At 43.6% G+C, this 21,919-nt stretch overlaps 1 protein-coding gene and 1 pseudogene across 2 annotated transcripts; one reads left to right on the forward strand and one right to left on the reverse strand.

Moving 5' to 3' along the window:
• The first annotated feature begins 970 nt into the window (after window positions 1-970).
• LOC110509976 (potassium channel subfamily K member 4) lies at window positions 971-14,069 on the forward strand. The gene is made up of 9 exons (XM_021591229.3): window positions 971-1,207; window positions 2,969-3,095; window positions 5,742-6,006; window positions 9,940-10,057; window positions 10,154-10,314; window positions 10,431-10,617; window positions 12,053-12,195; window positions 12,396-13,028; window positions 13,136-14,069. Exons 3-8 carry the CDS (start codon window positions 5,818-5,820, stop codon window positions 13,011-13,013), a joined length of 1,416 nt encoding a protein of 471 aa, XP_021446904.2. The 5' UTR covers window positions 971-1,207; window positions 2,969-3,095; window positions 5,742-5,817; the 3' UTR covers window positions 13,014-13,028; window positions 13,136-14,069.
• An 825-nt stretch (window positions 14,070-14,894) lies between these two features.
• On the reverse strand, window positions 14,895-18,276 carry LOC110509406 (high choriolytic enzyme 1-like; annotated as a pseudogene). The gene is made up of 4 exons (XR_016493258.1): window positions 18,028-18,276; window positions 17,692-17,894; window positions 17,462-17,571; window positions 14,895-17,365 (listed from the first exon to the last, which is right to left on the reverse strand). The product of XR_016493258.1 is annotated as a high choriolytic enzyme 1-like (transcript).
• Window positions 18,277-21,919: the final 3,643 nt, after the last annotated feature.

Raw genomic sequence — 21,919 nt, forward strand, 5'->3', positions numbered from 1 at the left:
CAACCAAAATATAACTTCCACTTTTAACCCAAAAACACATCAAGGTTTTGGGAGAGGTGCAGGGGGCTGCCACATTGGGAGCTGTTGTGTGGGGTTAAGTGCCCTGCAATTGCCAGCTCACTTCTCAACAGATTTTTTTCATCAGACCTGGGATTTGAACTGGCAATCCTCCTGTTACTGGCCCACCTCTCTAACCACTAGGCTACCTGCCCCCCATCACATCTTTGATTGGGATATTCTGGGAGCTCACTCCCATCAACTGCATAGCCCTGGGAAGCATAACCACAACCTTACTGCTGCACACACACAAATGCCCACACACCACACACAGCAGCAGCAGTTCCAGGGTGCGGCTGGGTTCTTTGACGGGCTCTGCTGAGGGTAGCAGAGGGAGGGGGAGCCTGTTGCCCATTGCGGAGTCGGCAGTGTAACGCCAGCAGACCTCGTAAACTCCACTAGAGGAATTGATCCTGGCACTGTCAGACTGAGACACTGATACTCTGCTACTCATACCCATAGAGAGAGCTACACAACTACAGTATATTGTAGGTGTATGAAAAAGTGTTACACTGTATGTCTGAATAGTGGAATTGCTCACTATCACACATACATGATATAGCCTACACCACAATGTCGATACCAGTGGAGGCTGCTGAGGGGAGGACAGCTCATAATAATGTCTGGAATGGAGCAAATGGAACGGCATCAAACACATGGAAACCATGTGGTTTATGTTGTTGATACCTTTCCACCTATTCCAGGTGCCCTTCCTCCCCAAATAAGGTGCCACCAAAAGCCTGTGTCCGATTTCCACAAGAGACACTGTTAGTCCCTACCCTCCTCTCCACTTATTGCCTTAGAGAAACTGAGTGATCCAAATCAGGGTAGAGGAAACAAAAAAAAAGCAATAAGCTAATTCTAGCTCAGTGTATCTGCATTGACCCCTCCCTCCATCTCTCCCACTCCCTTTCTCTCACTCATTCCACCTCTCCCTCTGATTCCACCTCTCTCCCTAGCTCTCTCTCTTCAAAGTCAATTTGATGGAGTAGCTTTTCATTTCTTGGACACTCAGCAACAGCCTCTCCCACGCGCTCATGCACATGCACGCTCGTGCACGTTTACTCTCCTAGCGTCTAGAGTGAGTGTGTGAAAGAGACCCTTCCTATAGCTGCTGATATCCTGGATTTTTAAGATCGTTCATTTTGAGGTAAGAGATGTCCACAGGCTTCACCCCCTGTGTGTTAGAGAGACCACAAATCCTGCTTCCATTGGATGAGATAATGAACATTGCAATTGTTTCATTGTTACAGATAAAGTACCCCATATTAACTTCATTCTGTGTAATCGAAGGATGTATTCTCAGGCATTTTGACTGTGTTGTGTGAAGTATCTGTACCTTAGAAGGGCCATGACTTGAGCGTGATCGGTATCTCAAGGAGGACATCTTTATATGACAGTTTAAATTAAATCTGTTCATGGTTTTCTATAACTGTGCAGTGGAGAGATTGTAATTAAGAACAATTCAAATTAAACCTTGTTAAAGTTTCTAATTATTGTTTGGTGGCACTGAAAAGGCCTTTTTGACAGCTTTTGTAATTTTATAAAAACATAACTTGACTGTCACTAGTGATTGATGTCAGCTAATGCACATGACTAAAAGGGAGGTTGAAGGGCAGTTATTTTGATCTGAGAGCATGTGCAAAATAGCTGCACGTTAGGATGAAAGGCTTGTCTGTCTATGCATTTTTTTGTGTATCCCGAGCAGCTGCTGAAGTTGTTTGGCTGGGTAGTGTAAATTTCACTGTGTGGGTGACAGGTTATTGGTCTCAGGTTAAATCAGGCCCAGAGGAGTTGCTGACTGCAAAAGCAATGTTATATCTTAGATGAGTGAGAAAAAGCACAGATGTAACCTGTCACACACTCACAGTACATACAGTGTAGGCCTACTGCACAACATCAATACAGAAAATCAGACAGAAGACAATATTACACCTACATGTAAATATACAGCATTAGTGTGTCCCTGGGGTCTTGAACCTGGTCTGACTAAAAATCTAAAGCTGTGTCAAGGACTAAATTACCCAATCACTCAGCAGCTTGGAAAGGACATTACACTGAATGTGTAATTCAGCTCAGTCACATCACATCTGGGACCTGAGAATCATGGGGTATTAATTCTTCACACAGCCGAGCCTGCTAGTGTGGTATATCTGGTATAGAATAATGTTTCTCCCCTGTGTTAATGGACAGACATGGCCGGATGCACGTGCAGACACATACACACACACACCTTTTTCGGGCTCTAACCCACTCTGCTGGTTGAAGCACACCTCTATTTGTCTATTGCCGTGTTCAAGACGACTCGGAACTTGGAAGTTCATTGTAGAAAGATAAGGTCATAATTTCCCACTTGGAAAGTAACTGAGTCAACCAATAGGAAGCTCTACGCCACAAAAACGTATCTAACTTTAACCTGAGATTCAGAGTTTGCGAGTTGTCTTGAACACAGCCTTTTTTATGTTTATTGACTCTGCATTCTGTATGTTTGTGTATCTTGCTCCATCCACCATTATATCACCTTGATGATTTTTTTCTCTCCCCAATGTGATCCATTAGAGATGTGCATCTGTTGTATGTTCTCTCTCTCACACAGGATTTTGGTTGACAGCTCATTTTCTGTCGTTTTGGTGACGTTACGTTTACAATCAAAAGCGTCATGTAGCAGTGCTGAACCACATGTTTCATTGTCACACAGGGAAACTCTCATCAATGGAAAACAAACAACAAATAATTCTGAACAACAGGGAATTGTCGTGTTCAAAGTTGATTGATCTCATACATAATAACTCACCTTTAATATGATATTTGTAATGTTGTCAAACATTAATGAGTAATCTCTCCAGTAACTAGTGGTCCAATAACAATGGTTATTTTGTTCAACACCAACGTCTTGGTAAAACCCACCCAGTGTCCCCACCTTCGGGCTGTGAGGAGGACGGCCATCCCCGCAGCTACGGGTCCAGAATCTCCATCCTCAGCCGCAGAGGGAAGAGCAGCTGGAAGAGGAGGAAGAGGGAGGAAGAGGAGAGAGAGAGGTAACCAAGTGATGAAGAGTAGTGTGGTAGATAGTAATGATCCTTTACTTAGACACATCTCTGGTAGAATTCAAGTCCATTCCTGGTTTCAACTCATACCACATCCATGATGCCACCGAAAAACAACACTAGGCTTGTCTGCTCCTGTGAGACATGATTGCTTCATGTTTATTAGACTGTATACAGTACACTCTTAGAAAAAAGATGCTGTCTAGAACCTTACATGGTTCTTCAGCTGTCCCCATAGGAGAACCCTTTGAAAACCCCTTTTTGGTTACAGGTAGCAAAAAGGGTTCTCCTATGGGGACAGCCGAATAACCCCTTTGGAACCATTTTTTTAAAAAGAGTGCAGCCTACACATATAGTGTAACCATCAGCAACATGTTTTCTGTTTCCGGTCAGTAATCTGGTGGGGGCTACAGTCTGTATTACGTTTAGTTTCCAGTCAGTAATATGGTGGGGGCTACAGTCTGTATTACGTTTAGTTTCCAGTCAGTAATATGGTGGGGGCTACAGTCTGTATTACGTTTAGTTTCCAGTCAGTAATATGGTGGGGGCTACAGTCTGTATTACGTTTAGTTTCCAGTCAGTAATATGGTGGGGGCTACAGTCTGTATTACGTTTAGTTTCCGGTCAGTAATATGGTGGGGGCTACAGTCTGTATTACGTTTAGTTTCCGGTCAGTAATATGGTGGGGGCTACAGTCTGTATTACGTTTAGTTTCCAGTCAGTAATATGGTGGGGGCTACAGTCTGTATTACGTTTAGTTTCCGGTCAGTAATATGGTGGGGGCTACAGTCTGTATTACGTTTAGTTTCCGGTCAGTAATATGGTGGGGGCTACAGTCTGTATTACGTTTAGTTTCCGGTCAGTAATATGGTGGGGGCTACAGTCTGTATTACGTTTAGTTTCCGGTCAGTAATATGGTGGGGGCTACAGTCTGTATTACGTTTAGTTTCCGGTCAGTAATATGGTGGGGGCTACAGTCTGTATTACGTTTAGTTTCAGGTCAGTAATATGGTGGGGGCTACAGTCTGTATTACGTTTAGTTTCCGGTCAGTAATATGGTGGGGGCTACAGTCTGTATTACGTTTAGTTTCCGGTCAGTAATATGGTGGGGGCTACAGTCTGTATTACGTTTAGTTTCCGGTCAGTAATATGGTGGGGGCTACAGTCTGTATTACGTTTAGTTTCTGGTCAGTAATATGGTGGGGGCTACAGTCTGTATTACGTTTAGTTTCCGGTCAGTAATATGGTGGGGGCTACAGTCTGTATTACGTTTAGTTTCCAGTCAGTAATATGGTGGGGGCTACAGTCTGTATTACGTTTAGTTTCCGGTCAGTAATATGGTGGGGGCTACAGTCTGTATTACGTTTAGTTTCCGGTCAGTAATATGGTGGGGGCTACAGTCTGTATTACGTTTAGTTTCCAGTCAGTAATATGGTGGGGGCTACAGTCTGTATTACGTTTAGTTTCCAGTCAGTAATATGGTGGGGGCTACAGTCTGTATTACGTTTAGTTTCCAGTCAGTAATATGGTGGGGGCTACAGTCTGTATTACGTTTAGTTTCCGGTCAGTAATATGGTGGGGGCTACAGTCTGTATTACGTTTAGTTTCCGGTCAGTGATATGGTGGGGGCTACAGTCTGCATTACGTTTAGTTTCCAGTCAGTAATATGGTGGGGGCTACAGTCTGTATTACGTTTAGTTTCCAGTCAGTAATATGGTGGGGGCTACAGTCTGTATTACGTTTAGTTTCCAGTCAGTAATATGGTGGGGGCTACAGTCTGTATTACGTTTAGTTTCCAGTCAGTAATATGGTGGGGGCTACAGTCTGTATTACGTTTAGTTTCCAGTCAGTAATATGGTGGGGGCTACAGTCTGTATTACGTTTAGTTTCCAGTCAGTAATATGGTGGGGGCTACAGTCTGTATTACGTTTAGTTTCCAGTCAGTAATATGGTGGGGGCTACAGTCTGTATTACGTTTAGTTTCCAGTCAGTAATATGGTGGGGGCTACAGTCTGTATTACGTTTAGTTTCCAGTCAGTAATATGGTGGGGGCTACAGTCTGTATTACGTTTAGTTTCCGGTCAGTAATATGGTGGGGGCTACAGTCTGTATTACGTTTAGTTTCCAGTCAGTAATATGGTGGGGGCTACAGTCTGCATTACGTTTAGTTTCCAGTCAGTAATATGGTGGGGGCTACAGTCTGTATTACGTTTAGTTTCCAGTCAGTAATATGGTGGGGGCTACAGTCTGTATTACGTTTAGTTTCCGGTCAGTAATATGGTGGGGGCTACAGTCTGTATTACGTTTAGTTTCCGGTCAGTAATATGGTGGGGGCTACAGTCTGTATTACGTTTAGTTTCCGGTCAGTAATATGGTGGGGGCTACAGTCTGTATTACGTTTAGTTTCCGGTCAGTAATATGGTGGGGGCTACAGTCTGTATTACGTTTAGTTTCCAGTCAGTAATATGGTGGGGGCTACAGTCTGTATTACGTTTAGTTTCCGGTCAGTAATATGGTGGGGGCTACAGTCTGTATTACGTTTAGTTTCCGGTTAATGATTACCTTGCAGTTTAGCTAATGTGGGTGACATCTGTTTTCATGGGCTTTCTGTCTGTGTTTGGTGTGTTTGTTCTGCAGCTGGGCCCCAGAGCGCTCCAGCACTGGCAGCGGGGGGAAGAAGCGTGCTTCTTTGGGGCTTAACGAAGGTGCAAGCATGCGCTGCTCCACCCTCCTGTGTATCCTGACGGGGGTGCTTCTCTACCTAGTGCTGGGGGCCGTGGTGTTCCAGGCCCTGGAGGCTCCCCATGAGGAGGGCCAGCACATACAGCTGCAGGACACACGCAGAGCCTTCCTGGAGAACTACACCTGCGTCAGCCCAGACATCCTGCAGGCCCTCATAGAGGTACCCTACATAGGCTAAACACAGACCTACAGAACAAACAGGTTAAAATGACTGAATGACTGGGATATTAGACTTTCGGGGTGTCCAAGGCAACGGTCATGAAATCCAATGAGACCTCTATAGTTGGGTTGCAGTACAATCAATCAATCAATCAAATGTATTTAAATTCAGCTGATGTCACAAAGTGCTGTACGGAATCCCAGCCTAAAACCCCAAACAGCAAGCAATGCAGGTGTAGAAGCACGGTGGCTAGGAAAAACTCCCTAGAAAGGCCAGAACCTAGGATGAAACCTAGAGAGGAACCAGGCTATGAGGGGTGGCCAGTACTCTTCTGGATGTGCCAGGTGGAGATTATAACAGAACATGGCCAAGATGTTCAAATGTTCATAGATGACCAGCAGGGTCAAATAATAATAATAATAATAATCACAGTGGTTGTCGAGGGTGCAACAGGTCAGCACCTCAGGAGTAAATATCAGTTGGCTTTTCATAGCCGATCATTCAGAGTATCTCTACCGCTCCTGCTGTCTCTAGAGAGTTGAAAACAGCAGGTCTGGGACAGGTAGCACGTCCGGTGAACAGGTCAGGGTTCCATAGCCCCAAGCAGAACAGTTGAAACTGGAGCAGCAGCACGGCCAGGTGGACTGGAGACAGCAAGGAGTCATCAGGCCAGGTAGTCCTGAGGCATGGTCCTAGGGCTCAGGTCCTCTGAGAGAGAGAAAGAAAGAAAGGCGAGAAAGAGAGAAAGAAAGAGAGAGAATTAGAGAGTATACTTAAATTCACACAGGACACCGGGTAAGACAGGATAAATACTCCAGATATAACAGACTGACCCTAGCCCCCTGACACATAAACTACTGCAGCATAAACACTGGAGGCTAAGTCAGGAGTTGTCGGGAGACACTGTGGCCCCGTCCAGATAGGGCCAAACAAGCAGGATATAACCCCACCCACTTTGCCAAAACACAGCCCCCACACCACTAGAGAGATATCTTCAACCACCAACTTACCATCCTGAGACAAGGCCGAGAATAGCCCACGAAGATCTCCAGCACGGCACAACCCAAGGGTGGGCGCCAACCCAGACAGGAAGATCACATCAGTGACTCAACCCATTCAAGTGACGCACCTCTCCTAGGGACAGCATGGAAGAGTACCAGTAAGCCAGTGACTCAGCTCCTGTAATAGGGTTTGAGGCAGAGAATCCCAGTGGAGAGAGGGGAACCGGCCAGGCAGAGACAGCAAGGGCGGTTCGTTACTCCAGTGCCTTTCCGTTCACTTTCACACTCCTGGGCCAGACTACACTCAATCATAGGACCTACTGAAGAGATGAGTCTTCAATAAAGGACTTAAAGTTTGAGACCGAGTCCGCGTCTCTCACATGGATAGACAGACCATTCCATAAAAATGGAGCTCTATAGAAGAAAGCCCTGCCTCCAGCTCCCTTAAGGAGGCCTGCGTCTTGGGACCGTAGCGTACGTGTAGGTATGTACGGCAGGACCAAATCGGAAAGATAGGTAGGAGCAAGCCCATGTAATGTTAGCAGTAAAAACTTGAAATTAGCCCTTGCCTTAACAGGAAGCCAGTGTAGAGAGGCTAGCACTGGAGTAATATGATCGTTTTTTTGGGTTCTAGTCAAGATTCTAGCAGCCATGTTAAGCATTAACTGAAATTTATTTAGTGCTGTATCTGGGTAGCCGGAAAGTAGAGCATTGCAGTAGTCTAACCTAGAAGTGACAAAAGCATTAATTAATTTTTCTGCATCGTTTTTGGACAGAAAGTTTCTGATTTTTGCAATGTTAAGTAGATGGAAAAAAACTGTCCTTGAAACAGTCTTGATATATTCGTCAAAAGAGAGATCAAGATCCAGAGTAACCCCGAGGTCCTTCACAGTTTTATTTGAGACGACTGTACAACCATCAAGAATAATTGTCAGATTCAACATAAGATCTCTTTGTTTCTTGGGACCTAGAACAAGCATCTCTGTTTTGCCCGAGTTTAAAAGTAGAACATTTGCCAACATCTACTTCCTGATGTTTGAAACACAGTCTTCCAGGGAGGGCAATTTTGGGGCTTAACCATGTTTCATCGAAATGTACAGCTTGTGTGTCATCCGCATAGCAGTGAAAGTTAACATTGTTTCCGAATGACATCACCAAGAGGTAAAATATATAGTGAAAACAATAGTGGTCCTAAAACGGAGCCTTGAGGAACACCAAAATGTACAGTTGATTTGTCAGAGGACAAATTATCCACAGAGAGAAACTGATATCTTTCTGACAGATCTAAACCAGGCCAGAACTTGTCCCTATAGACCAATTTGGGTTTCCAATCTCTCCAAAAGAATGTGGTGATCAATGGTATCAAAAGCAGCACGAAGGTCTAGGAGCATGAGGACAGATGCAGTGCCTCGGTCTGACGCCATTAAAAGGTAATTTATCACCTTCACAAGTGCAGTCAGTGCTATGATGGGGTCTAAAACCAGACTGAAGCGTTTTGTATACATTGTTTGTCTTCAGGAAGGCAGTGAGTTGCTGCGCTACAGCTTTTTCTAACATATTTGAGAGGAATGGGAGTTTTTTATATTTTCTGGGTCAAGGTTTGGCTTTTTCAAGAGAGGTTTTATTACTGCCACTTTTAGTGAGTTTGGTTCACATCCGGTGGATAGAGAGCCATTTATTATGTTCAACATAAGAGGGCCAAGCACAGGAAGTAGCTCTTTCAGTAGTTTAGTTGGAATAGGGTCCAGTATGCAGCTTGAAGGTTTAGAGGTCATGATTATTTTCATCAATGTGTCAAGAGATATAGTACTAAAAACTTGAGTGTCTCCCTTGATCCTATGTCCTGGCAGAGTTGTGCAGACTCAGGACAACTGAGCTGTGGAGGAATGTGCAGATTTAAAGAGGAGTCCGTCATTTGCTTTCTAATTATCTTTTTTTTTCCTCAAAAAAGTTCATGAATTTATCACTGCTGAAGTGAAAGCCATCCTCTCTTGGGGAATGCTGCTTTTTAGTTAGCTTTGTGACGGTATCAAAAATACATTTTGGATTGTTCTTATTTTCCTCAATTAAGTTGGAAAAATAGGACGATCGAGGAGCAGTGAGGGCTCTTCGATACTGCACGGTACTGTCTTTCCAAACTAGTCGGAAGACTTCCAGTTTGGTGTAGCGCCATTTCCGTTCCAATTTTTGGAAGCTTGCTTCAGAGCTCGGATATTTTCTGTATACCAGGGAGCTAGTTACTTATGACAAATGTTTTTTGGGGTGCGACTGCATCTATTGTATTGCGCAAGGTTAAATTAAGTTCCTCAGTTAGGTGGTTAACTGATGTTTGTATTCTGACGTCCTTGGGTAGGTGGAGGGAGTCTGGAAGGGCATCTAGGAATCTTTGGGTTGTACGAGAATTTATAGCATGACTTTTGATGATCCTTGGTTGGGGTCTGAGCAGATTATTTGTTGCAATTGCAAACGTAATAAAATGGTGGTTCGATAGTCCAGGATTATGAGGAAAAACATTAAGATCCACAACATTTATTCCACGGGGTAAAACTAGGTATAGTGTTTGACTGTGGCAGTGAGTAGGTCCGGAGACATGTTGTCCAAAACCCACTGAGTCGATGATGGCTCCGAAAACCTTTTGGAGTGGGTCTGTGGACTTTTCCATGTGAATATTAAAGTCACCAAAAATTAGAATATTATCTGCAATGACTACAAGGTCCGATAGGAATTCAGGGAACTAAATGGTAATACAAAATAAAGAAACGTAAAGTTGGCAGGTAGCAAGTAAGGTAAGCAACCAACCGTACAGCAGCACGTAAACAAGTCTACAAGTTGTACAATGCAAATACAGAAATATTCAGGTCCAAACACTACAATCACTGTTTCTCTTGTCTCTCTCTCTTATCACTTTAACTTTCTGACTGTCCCATCCCAGGAGGTGGCAGATGCTGTGGGTGCGGGTGTGGATCCTAGCAGCAATTCCTCCACCTTCACCAGCCAATGGGACCTGGCCAGCGCCTTTTTCTTCTCTGGGACCATCGTCACCACCATCGGTAAATCAGCAGGCTGATCTCCCCAATGTTTAATCCATTGTTACACACTGACACTACCTATCCCAATCCTAAAGCTCTACAAACCATCATCCTCAGGTTTTGGGAACATCTCCCCAAAGACAGAAGGGGGGCAGCTGTTCTGTATCTTTTATGCCCTGGTGGGGATCCCTCTGTTTGGTATCCTGCTGGCTGGAGTTGGAGACCATCTGGGGACCGGGCTGAGGAAGGCCATCCTCAAAATTGAATTTCTCTTAGCGGTGAGACACTAAATATTTGGTTTAATGTGTTTCCTCTGTCTTTCTCGGCCAGTCAGTATTTCAGACCCTCCCTTTCCTTCTTTCCTCTTTTTAATGTTTTGCTGTCTCCCTCTCAGAAATGGAAGGTGAGTCCTACTATTGTTCGAGTCATCTCAGCCATACTCTCCATCCTGTTGGGGGTAGCACTCTTCGTTGCAGTGCCAACGCTGGTGTTTCAGGAGGTGGAGAAGTGGACTCTCCTGGAGGCGTCCTACTTTGTTGTCATCACCCTGACTACAGTGGGTTTTGGAGACTATGTTGCAGGTACTTCCGCCACTGCATTTAGGATTGGGTCAAGGAATCTGTCTCAAAAGGTCAAAACACACATTTCATTGTTGAAACTCTCTTTACATGGTTGAAACTCTCTTTACATGGTTGAAACTCTCTTTACATAGTTGAAACTCTCTTTACATAGTTGAAACGATATTTTCCTAGTTGAAACTCTCTTTTCCTAGTTGAAACTCTCTTTTCATTGTTGAAACTCTCTTTTCCTAGTTGAAACTCTCTTTTCCTAGTTGAAACTCTCTTTTCCTAGTTGAAACTCTCTTTTCATTGTTGAAACTCTCTCTTTCAGTGTTGAGACACATTAACAGACACAAACACCTGCTACTCCAGATTGATGTAGTTTAGGAGGCCTGAGTGATAAAATACAGTCACTCATTAAACTGGACATTTATTTTACTCTTTGTGAATAATTTAATCATTGAATGAAAGTTTAATTATTAACCCCATAGAGTTTTCCGGCAGCTCAGTCTGTAATGTTCACTAATGTGAGATTAATTTAATAAACCCCTAGAGTCGATGTCTGCGCCCCGCTGAAATCGAATTAGCATAATAAAACATATAAAATATGATATTTAACCAGGTAAGTCAATTAAGAACACATTCAAACCCTACCCAGCCAAACCCTACCCCGGACAACGCTGGGCCATGTGTGCGTCGCCCTAATCACGGCTGGTTGTGGCACAGCCTGGGAACGAACCAGGGTCTGCAGTGACACCTCTAACACTGCAATGCCTTAGACCACTCTGCCACTCGGGAGAACTGTTTAATCTAGAGATATCTCTCTGCATGGGCTGCGTCTTAATTCACCTCATCCACCGATGTCGGCCTTCCGCATCTGTAGTGAAAGGTGGCAGAGCAGACCATGAGACATCCCGAAAATCGGTCTTCTCTCGAAAACGTCTTTAGCGGTTTTGGCCTACAAACTATTGACCCCGCTATGGAAAGATTAGACTGTTTTTCCATGTATAAATCTGTTATTCAATGTGTTTCTATGGGCTAATCACAGATTGGCCAAATTCAATGTTTCATCAAATATGTTTTTTTATACCTAAAGGGGTCCTAAAATTCAAAATCAAATAGCTAAATTATCCTTGGTATGATCATTTTAAAACATGATGCCACCAAAAAACAGCAATAGGCTCGTCTGCTCCAGTGAGATGTGATTGGTTCATGCTAATTAGACTGTACACTCTTAGAAAAAAAGATGCTATCTAGAACCTTAAATGGTTATTTGGCTGTCCCCATAGGAGAACCCTTTGAAAACCCCTATTTGGTTCCCACCCAGGCTTAGATTCTAGGGGGTTTTAACAGCAGATCTGTCATGTGTAAACCAACCTTTAGACCTGTAAGGTTGCTGATTCTCCATTGTCTACACCTGTAAATCTATACCTATCATATTGCTTATCTCTGTCAGGTGATAGTGGAGATGGTGGTAAAGACCACTGGTACAAGCCCCTGGTGTGGTTCTGGATCCTGCTGGGCCTGGCCTACTTTGCTTCCATCCTGTCCATGGTTGCAAACTGGCTTCGGGTCCTGTCCAAGAAGACCAGGGCTGAGGTGTGTAAAAACTGATTGGGCCCAAAATGGGAGAATACAACCTACAAGCAAATGGGCTGCACTCTACACTTTGTCACCTATAGCCACCTGTTCTATTTCTCAATGATCCTCCCTTCCTCTCTTATCAACTCTCAAGTGTGTTGTGATTTCAATAGATTCTCTTTAAATAGTGATTTGATCTCTTTCCGCTCTCTTCCCAGATGGAGGAGCTCAGAGCCCGTACCACTGACTGGGGTCAGAACATTCAGAACATGTCCGTGGACTTCCGCATGCCAGACGACCCCTTCAAACGACGACGACGAAAGCATCGACATGGACCTCGCAGCCGGGGCAATGGGGCAGGCCATGTGTCTGGGGCCCCTGGGAAGGGGGGCAGAGTGATGGAGAATGGCCAGCTGAACAGCCAATCAGAGACTGGATCGTCCTCATACTCTTACTCATCCAACGAGTCAGAGTCTGGATCTGCGTCAGGGTCAGAGGTCTCGCAGCATGAGCGAGTAGTAGAGGAAAAAGAGAAGGATGTCGATAAGGAGAATGCCTTCCCAGAATCCCTTTATTCCCAGCCTCTGGACTACTTTGGAGAGAACCTGGCATACATTGATGAGTCCTCAGATGCAGTTAGTGGAAAATTACATTTGGATCCCCTGTTGGATCCAACACAGCCCGTCTCTACACGCTCACGAAAGCCCAAGAGGAGACGGCCCAGAAGGCCACCCCCAGAGAAGAGCCCTAAAATTAGCCCTACCAAGCCTGAGAAGAAAGAGCCCAATGGAGACATAAAACCCCCTGAAAATCCACCGCCACCGAAGGATAGATGAACCAAATGCTCAAAGGTGAGTTTGTATGTTTTCAGAGCATGTTGAAAATGGATAAACATATGGAAAAAAAGACAAATTATGAAACTGTCAAACTAGAAAACCCCTGACTCTGCTCTTTTTAGGGGTGAAGGGAAGAAGAAGTTATGTGGGAAGAACTGAACCTGATTGATTATGTTTTATTCACTACACTGTTCATGTTTCATAAACATAGTTTGAGTGTGTGTATGCCTGATTCAAATAGGGAGTGAGCCTTGATGTAATAGCAGATTGACTTATTCAAATAATCCTAACAAAACTTAACCATGTCACTTCTTTAACCTGATGTTGCCTTCGTAGTGTTTTAATAAGGAACACAATCTTATGTGCCCCATTTATCCATGTTTGCTTATGGAGTGAGCGCTCCCTACTGGGCAATCATGAAACTGCAAAGCCCTGTTTTCTCTGGATATAATAAGCAGTGAAGCACACCAACATGCATTGTATTTTTTTTAATACTCTGAATCAATTTAGATTTTTTTGCCATTAGGGGAAAAAAGCCTTATGACAATAACTCTCCCATAATGAATTTGTCCCTGAACGTCTAGAGCCCAAACTTTAGAGAACAAAGCTTTGGTGTATATAATAGGAAAGTTCTAATTCAAGGCATGAGTAAATCCAGTCTCTGCCAATAACCACATCTGGTCTTGCATGACCTTAGCCTAAGTATTACACTAGTGACGTTATTACTGTGTGCACTGTGTACAGCATTACTGTGTGCACTGTGTACAGCATTACTGTGTGCACTGTGTACAGCATTACTGTGTGCACTGTGTACAGGTTTACTGTGTGCACTGTGTACAGCATTACTGTGTGCACTGTGTACAGCATTACTGTGTGCACTGTGTACAGCATTACTGTGTGCACTGTGTACAGCATTACTGTGTGCACTGTGTACAGCATTACTGTGTGCACTGTGTACAGCATATGCCATTGTATATATTTTTGAGTATTATTCTTTGAATGTATTACACACAACTGTCCTGTAAAATAAACAACACATTTTTAAAATAATCCGAATATTTTGTGTGTGCATGCGTGTGAGAGATTTTCCAGCATTTGCAGTGTTTTCCTGAGGAACGGAAAGATGACTGTCAGTAAATTAAGGACAATGAAGATACAGTGGCACACTGAGAATGAATAACACAGTCATTTAGAATTATATTGCATACAACCATCTTTTCTCAGTTCTTCAATTAACAAACTACATACCTGAAATGAGAAAAACAACATGTAATATGTCTTATCAACACATTTTGCAACCTTTTGCACTTAAGGAAATTAAAATTGGGAAATAAATTGTAAAAAAAGTTCATACTCACTGCACTGACACAGGTTGTTGATCATTTGGCAAATCTGACCATAACTCTATACTCATGATTCTTGCTTACAAGCAAATGCTCAAACAGGAAGTACCAGTGACACGCTCATTATGGAAGTAGTCAGACTGTTTCACCAGCGCAGACTGGACTATGTTCCAGGATTCATCCGATTGCATAGAGTTTACCACATCAGTCATGATTTCATTTATCCATTATTTTACCAGGTAAGTTGACTGAGAACACATTCTCATTTACAGCAACAACCTGGGGAATAGTTACAGAGGAGAGGAGGGGGATGAAAGAGCCAATTTTAAACAGGGGTTTATTAGGTGGTTGTGATGGTTTGAGGGCCAGATTGGGAATTTAGCCAGGACACCAGGGTTAACACCCCTACTCTTACAATAAGTGCCATGGGATCTTTAATGACCTCAGAAAGTCAGGACACCCGTTTAACATCCCATCGGAAAGACGGCACCCTACACAGGGCAGTGTCCCCAACCACTACCCTGGGGCATTGGGATACTTTTTAGACCAGAGGAAAGAGTGCCTCCTACTGGCCCTCCAACACCACTTCCAGTAGCATCTGGTCTCCCATCCAGGGACTGACCAGGACCAACCCTGCTTAGCTTTAGAAGCAAGCCAGCAGTGGTATGCAGGGTGGTATTAATAAGTGCATCGATGGCATCATCCCCACAGTGACCGTACTTACATATCACAACCAGAAGCCAGGCAACATCCTCACTGAGCTAAAGGCTGCCGCTTTCAAGGAGTGGGACACTAATGCGGACGTTTATAAGAAATCCCACTATGCTCTCCGAACAGATAAAGAGTCAATAGAGTCAGTTAAGAACAAATTATTATTTACAATGACGACACCGGCCAAAACCAGACGACGTTGGGCCAATCGTGCACCTCCCTATGGGACTTCCAATCATGGCTGGTTGTAATACAGCCTGGATTCGAACCAGGGTGTTTGTAGTAACGCCTCTAGCACTGAGACGCAGTGCCTTAGACTGCTGCGCCATTCGGGGGCCTCTTGAAACATGTAGGTTGTGGCAGGACTTCCAAACTATCACAGATTACAAAGGGAAACCCAGCCGCAAGCTGCCCAGTTACACAAGACTATCAAACGAGCTAAATGCCTTCTCGCTTCGAGGCAAGCAACACTGAACCACGAGATCACCAGCTTTTCCAGATGGCTGTGAGATCACGCTATCTGTAGCCGAAGTGCGTAAGACCTTTAAGCAGTTTAACATTCACAAGGCGCAGGGCCAGACAGATTACCAGGATGCGTACTCAGAGCATGCGTCTGTGAAGTGTCTTCACTGACATTTTCAACCTCTCCCTGACCCAGTCTGTAAAACCTACATGTTTCAAGCAGACCACCATAGTCCCTGGCCCAAGAACGCCAAAGTAACCTGTCTAAATGACTATTGCCCCATATCACTCATATACAGTATGTAGCCATGAAATGCTTTTGAAAGGCTCACATCAACACCATCATCTCAAACACCCTGGACCCACTCCAATTTGCATACCACTCCAACAGATCCACAGATGACACAATCTCTATTGCACTCCACAATGTCCTTACCCACCTGGACAAAAGGAACACCAATGTGAAAATGCTGTTCATTGACTACAGCATCATAGTGCCCTCAAAACTCATCACTAAGCTATGGACCCTGGGACTGAACACCTCCCTCTGCAACTGAATCCTGGACTTCCTGACGGGCCTCCCCCAGGTGTTGAGGGTAGGCAACAACACATCCGCCACTGCTGACCCTCAACACGGTGGGCCCTCAGGGATGCTTAGTGCTTAGTCCCCTACTGTACTCCCTGTTCACCTACGACTGCCTGGCCATGCACGACTCCAACACCATCATTAAGTTTGCTGACAACACGACAGTGGTAGGCCTGATCACCGACGACGATGAGACAGCCTATAGGGAGGAGGTAAGAGACCTGGCAGTGTGGTTTCAGAACAACAACTTCTCCTTCAACATCAGCAAGACAAAGGAACTGATTGTGGGCTACAGGAAATGAAGGGCTGAGCACGCCCCCATTCACATCGACAGGGCTATAGTGGAGTGGGTCGAAAGCTTCAAGTTCCTCGGTGTCCACATCACTAAGGATCTATCTTGGTCCACACACACCAACACAGTCATGAAGAGAGCACTACAATGCCTCTTCCCCCTCAGGATGCTGAAAGGATTTGGCATGGGCCCTCAGATCCTCAAAAAGTTCTACAGCTGCACCACTGACAGCATCTTGACTGGCTGCATCACCGCTTTGTATGACAACTGCTCGGCATAAGACCGCTTGGCGCTACAGAGGGTAGTGCGTACAGCCCAGTACATCACAGCTCCCTGCCATCCAGGACCTTTATTCCAGTCGGTGTCAGAGAAAAGCCCTAAACATTTTCAAAGACTCCAGCCACTCAAGTCATAGACTATTCTCTCTGCTAGCTCACGGCAAGCGGCACCGATGCACCAAGTCTATAACCAACAGGACCCCGAACAGCTTCTACCCCCAAGCCATAAGACTGCTAAATAGTTAAACAAATAGCTATGTAGACTATCTGCATTGACCCTTTTTGCACAAACTGTTTTGACTCATCACATACGCTGCCGCTACTGTTTATTATCTGTCCCTTTATTCCTAGTTATATGTACATATCTACCTCAATCACCTCGTTTCTCTGCACATCCACTCGTGACTGATACCACGTGTATATAGCTAAGTTATCATTACTCATTGTGTATTTATTATTACGTGTTTTACTTTTCTATTATTTCTCTCATTTCTTTCTCTCTGCATTGTTGGGAAGGGCCTGCAAGCAAGCATTTTACTGTTAGTCTACACTTGTTGTATATGAAGCATGTGATGAATTAAATGTGATTTGATCCTCTGAACATCAACATCCTATTTTCACAGACAGGTTAGGAATAGGAGTGATGGTGTCCTTCCCATTCTCAATTGAGAAGGCAGGTCCTAAAATGGAAGAGGGACACATTTTATGAGAAAATAATAGTATCAAAACAGTAGGCAGTTGACTCTTAAAAAGTGTGCCATCATGTCTTACAAAGCTTGAAATCCAAATTGGGTAATGCATAACAGATGAATTGTCATATGGCGTATTTGGATTGTTGGTGTCCTGTTTCTGGAAGTATAGATGGATATGAGTATATATGAAAGTGCTTCTGATACTTGTTGATTTTGTTGAGGTAAGATAGCGCAAATCTTAAAAGGTGTCAATGAATTTGATTTGATATATGGGCACTTGACCATGAGTGAGAGGATAGTTTTCCCCAATTGACCAATAGATCTTGACATACTGGTCTCCGTCACTCCTGTTGTGCTCATGGTAGATGCCCAGTGTGTGGACATGTGAGTAAAACTCATCCAGTTTTACTCTGAATGTCAATGTAGTCTGACTGGCCACTCCAGGGACCAAATCGAATGCAGGTTCTTGTGTGAAACGATTTCATGGACGTCTCAATCATAGCCTTTTCGGAGTCATCTGTGATGAAGACCAATAAGACTTCTGTCTCACTTGCGTTATCGCATCATAACATCAGATTATATGTGTTCATGGCTTAAGAATAAATAATGAATGTGCTATGTCAATTTATAAATAAAATAATTATTTTCACTTACAGAAGTAATTGTCTTATGATACAACACCTCCACCAGTCCAGAGGAGGATTTGGTCCATCTGCAGTAGTTACTGTTGCCCCAACACTTCATGGCGTTTCTGGTCCTGAGTACAGCTACATCTCCCTCCATCAGCATCTGGCTCATCCCTTAGTGCAGAGTCAAGTGGATGGCTCATCCCTTAGGGCAGAGTCAAGTGGATGGCTCATCCCTTAGTGCAGAGTCAAGTGGATGGCTTATCCCTAAGTGCAAAGAGTCAAGTGGATGGCTCATTCCTTAGTGCAGTCAAGTGGATGGCTCATCCCTTAGGGCAGAGTCAAGTGGATGGCTCATCCCTTAGTGCAGAGTCAAGTGGATGGCTCATCCCTTAGTGCAGAGTCAAGTGGATGGCTCATATCTAAGTGCAAAGAGTCAAGTGGATGGCTCATCCTTTAGTGCAAAGAGTCAAGTGGATGGCTCATCCCTTAGTGCAAAGAGTCAAGTGGATGGCTCATCCCTTAGTGCAAAGAGTCAAGTGGATGGCTCATTCCTTAGTGCAAAGAGTCAAGTGGATGGCTCATCCCTAAGTGCAAAGAGTCAAGTGGATGGCTCATTCCTTAGTGCAGTCAAGTGGATGGCTCATCCCTTAGTGCAGAGTCAAGTGGATCACATAACGAAGATATGGATTATAGATGTTATGTTAATCAGATACTGACTTGTGAGTTTATAAATCTATCTTATGTACCTTTGTTTCTTGCTAGTTCAGCATTGTTTCTAGCTAGTGTTGTAAATTGCACAAATAATATGTACCTTTTCAATATACAGTAGACTTGATTATTATATAGCACTGCACAGTATTGTGCATTTAAAGTGAAAACTTACCATCCTCAACAGGCCATTCTTGCAGAGGAGACAATCACTGCGTGAGTGATTCTGAACACTACAGTGAGTTGAGAGTTTAGATAGGAGCTCAGCCGTGCCGAGGGCTCCAGCTTTTACAAGCGGAGAGTGGGCCTGGGAGAGACCAAGCAGGAGCAAGGCGAATATGGCAAAGTTGAGGCTCTGGCTCGTGCTCCTTTAGCGGGTGGAGATGCTCAAGGTGGAAGCAGGTGTGTGAGTGAGTCAGAGCATAGTTTTTATACAGCCACACAGGGAGGGACCACCAGGCCATATGTCAACACGAGGAGCCTAAAACAAGTGTTTAGAAGAGGGATTAGTACAGTAACCTCGCCCATCCATTCAGTCACTGACTCATGATACATCTACAAGGGCAGGTAGAGTTGTGATAGCTATGTTTTTCATGAATAATCTTAGCTCTAATTAATCTTCATCTGATTACAGATAGTAGGCCTAGGCATCTACAATGTATAAGTCAAGCTGGACATATGGGAGTACGGAGTTGGCAAAGCTCCCATACTAAGACATTAAAATATCACTCAAAGAGTAAATTTATAGAATAACACCAAATTGGGGAGAAAAAAGGGGTAAAAGTACAAAAAATATATACAGTACCTGTCAAAAATTTGGACACACCTACTCATTCAAGGGTTTTCTTTATTTTCTACATTGTAGATTAATAGTGAAGACATCAAAACTATGAAATAACACATATGGAATCATGTAGTGACCAAAAAAGTTTTAAACAAATCAAAATATATTTTAGATTCTTCAAAGTAGATTCCTCAAAGGTACCATTTATAAAGAGTCTACAGTTGTTTATAAATAGTAAATAATAAACTACAGATAATAGTTAGTTTACTATAGTTAAATTATAGTTTATTGTATTACATTGTTTAACATATATAGAAAATAGTTTTGATCCCATAACCATGTAATCTGACACACTGGGTGAGGTTGCTGCAGTAATCCCTCTGCTAAAAGGCATGTTGACCCAAAGTGATGATAAAAAGCAGAAGCCTGACTGGTAGCACCTCCCTATGTGGGTCTCTGACAGTCTCACACACCTGTTCCTATGCACCGGATGACGGTATCATAGGTCAGCCATTTAGATAAGGTAGAGAGGTTAATCAAACTCGACCAAAACAACGGAATTGCCATGGAATCGCATGGGAGAAAGGGCCGTGGGGGAATGTTCCTGAGTCTCCTCATTGCCCTCCAGAAAAATGTGCCTACATTTAGGCTATTGTTCATATGTGTATTTCACATGTTGCGGTAAAAAGCTGAGTATAATGCTTGTATAGATGTCAACCCCAACACATGTTCATCGTCCTCTGGGGTGGCAGGTAGCCTAGTGGTTAAGAGCGTTGGGCCAGTAACCAAAAGGTTGCTTGTTTGAATCCCTGAGCCGGCTAGGTGGAAAAATTGGCCATTGTGCCCTTGAGCAAGGCAGTTAACAACAACTGTGCCAATGATGTTGATTAAGGCCGCCCCCCACACCTCTCTGACTCAGAGCTTAAATGCGGAAGAAGCATTTAGGTTGAATGCATTCAGTTGTCCAACTGACTATCACCTTTCTCAATCAACTGCATTACAGTAAAAGGCGACTGACTACCACCACCGAGTTCTGTATACTAACCACTTTACATAAACAGGACTTTGCATTTAGCAGTCACTTCTAAACCTGAAAAGGGACAACTTGTACAGCCAAATATATCCAAATCAGACTTTAGTAACCGCATTGTGGGCCTGTTACAATACATCAATCATGACGGATTTGATGAATATCCAATATTTTTACATCAGATGTGTGGAATGTGCTCCAATCTGGTCAATGGAACAGTCTACACTCCTTTACCGCATCTATGGTTGCTATGTTCATACCATTCTGGAACTTTGAGGGGTCATGACATAGCCTCTCTAGTAATTCAATAGGATCTCAATGAGCTTATTCTACATTGCAGTGCAGGCGAGTTTGAGAGCATCAAACTGTGATATATCCAGTGCTTGACTTGGGCAGGAGCTCACCAGAGCTGAGTACCAGCACCTCAAATGTTCTTCTGCTTGAGCTCCTGTTCCTCTTATAGAATATTAGCTCAAAAGAATTGTGGTGTTCCTGCACCTAAATATAAACAGTAGGCATACCGGCACCCAAAATGAGTACTGGCAGCTATTCCAGTCCAAGTCAAGCACTGTATTGATAAATTGTGACTGACTGACTCATCTACAAATAATAATGAGTATTTATTTATGATGTAAGGTGATTTGTAGATCAGTCAATCGGCTGTCGCCTACACCTATGGCTCTGATAAACCATCAAGCCTGCATGCGCAGTTGACTCTGTGACCTTGTGCTCGAGGAGACGAAAGCAGACGTCACCACAGACAGGCAGGCACATACTGTAATTGGCAATGTAATAAAAACACCACTAGAGAGCGCTACAATACAACAACTAATGAAATGCGACAATTCAGATTCCCAACATTGAAAAGCTAAAAAAGAAATGTATATTGATCAAATATGTCTGTCCTCTTTCTAAATCTATACCATTTATGTATGCTAAAATATTGCCACTCAAAACCAGTGCTAACAGGTGACAGGTGTCCTATTCCACAATGACCCAGTAATAACTAACACAATAACTAACACGTCATGTGACATGCCATGCGGCCTAACAGTTATGTGTGTTTGGCTATTGGATGAGTAAAATTAAGATCCCACTATGCTTTCACCATTCAGACAGAATAGGGTTGTCTACTATATAGAGGGTGTTGGTTTTCAGAGATGCAATGCCACGGAAGAATGGCAGTACTAGAATGTAATGTTCGGCTGGCTGGTGGAACATTTCCTGATATGACAAGGCTTACTTTTTACTTCACTGAGGGTCTCTCTTTCACCCCTTCTCTCATTTCGACCATGTCCCGTTTCCCTATTTGTTCAGTTCACTCTTGGTTACTTAACCTTAGATGGACAAGAACAGGCTGAGGACACCCTAAATAATTAACTCCCTTTATA

This window comes from Oncorhynchus mykiss, chromosome 29 (assembly GCF_057628025.1).
Source record: "Oncorhynchus mykiss isolate SJ-2025 chromosome 29, ASM5762802v1, whole genome shotgun sequence".
Lineage (NCBI taxonomy): Eukaryota > Metazoa > Chordata > Actinopteri > Salmoniformes > Salmonidae > Oncorhynchus > Oncorhynchus mykiss.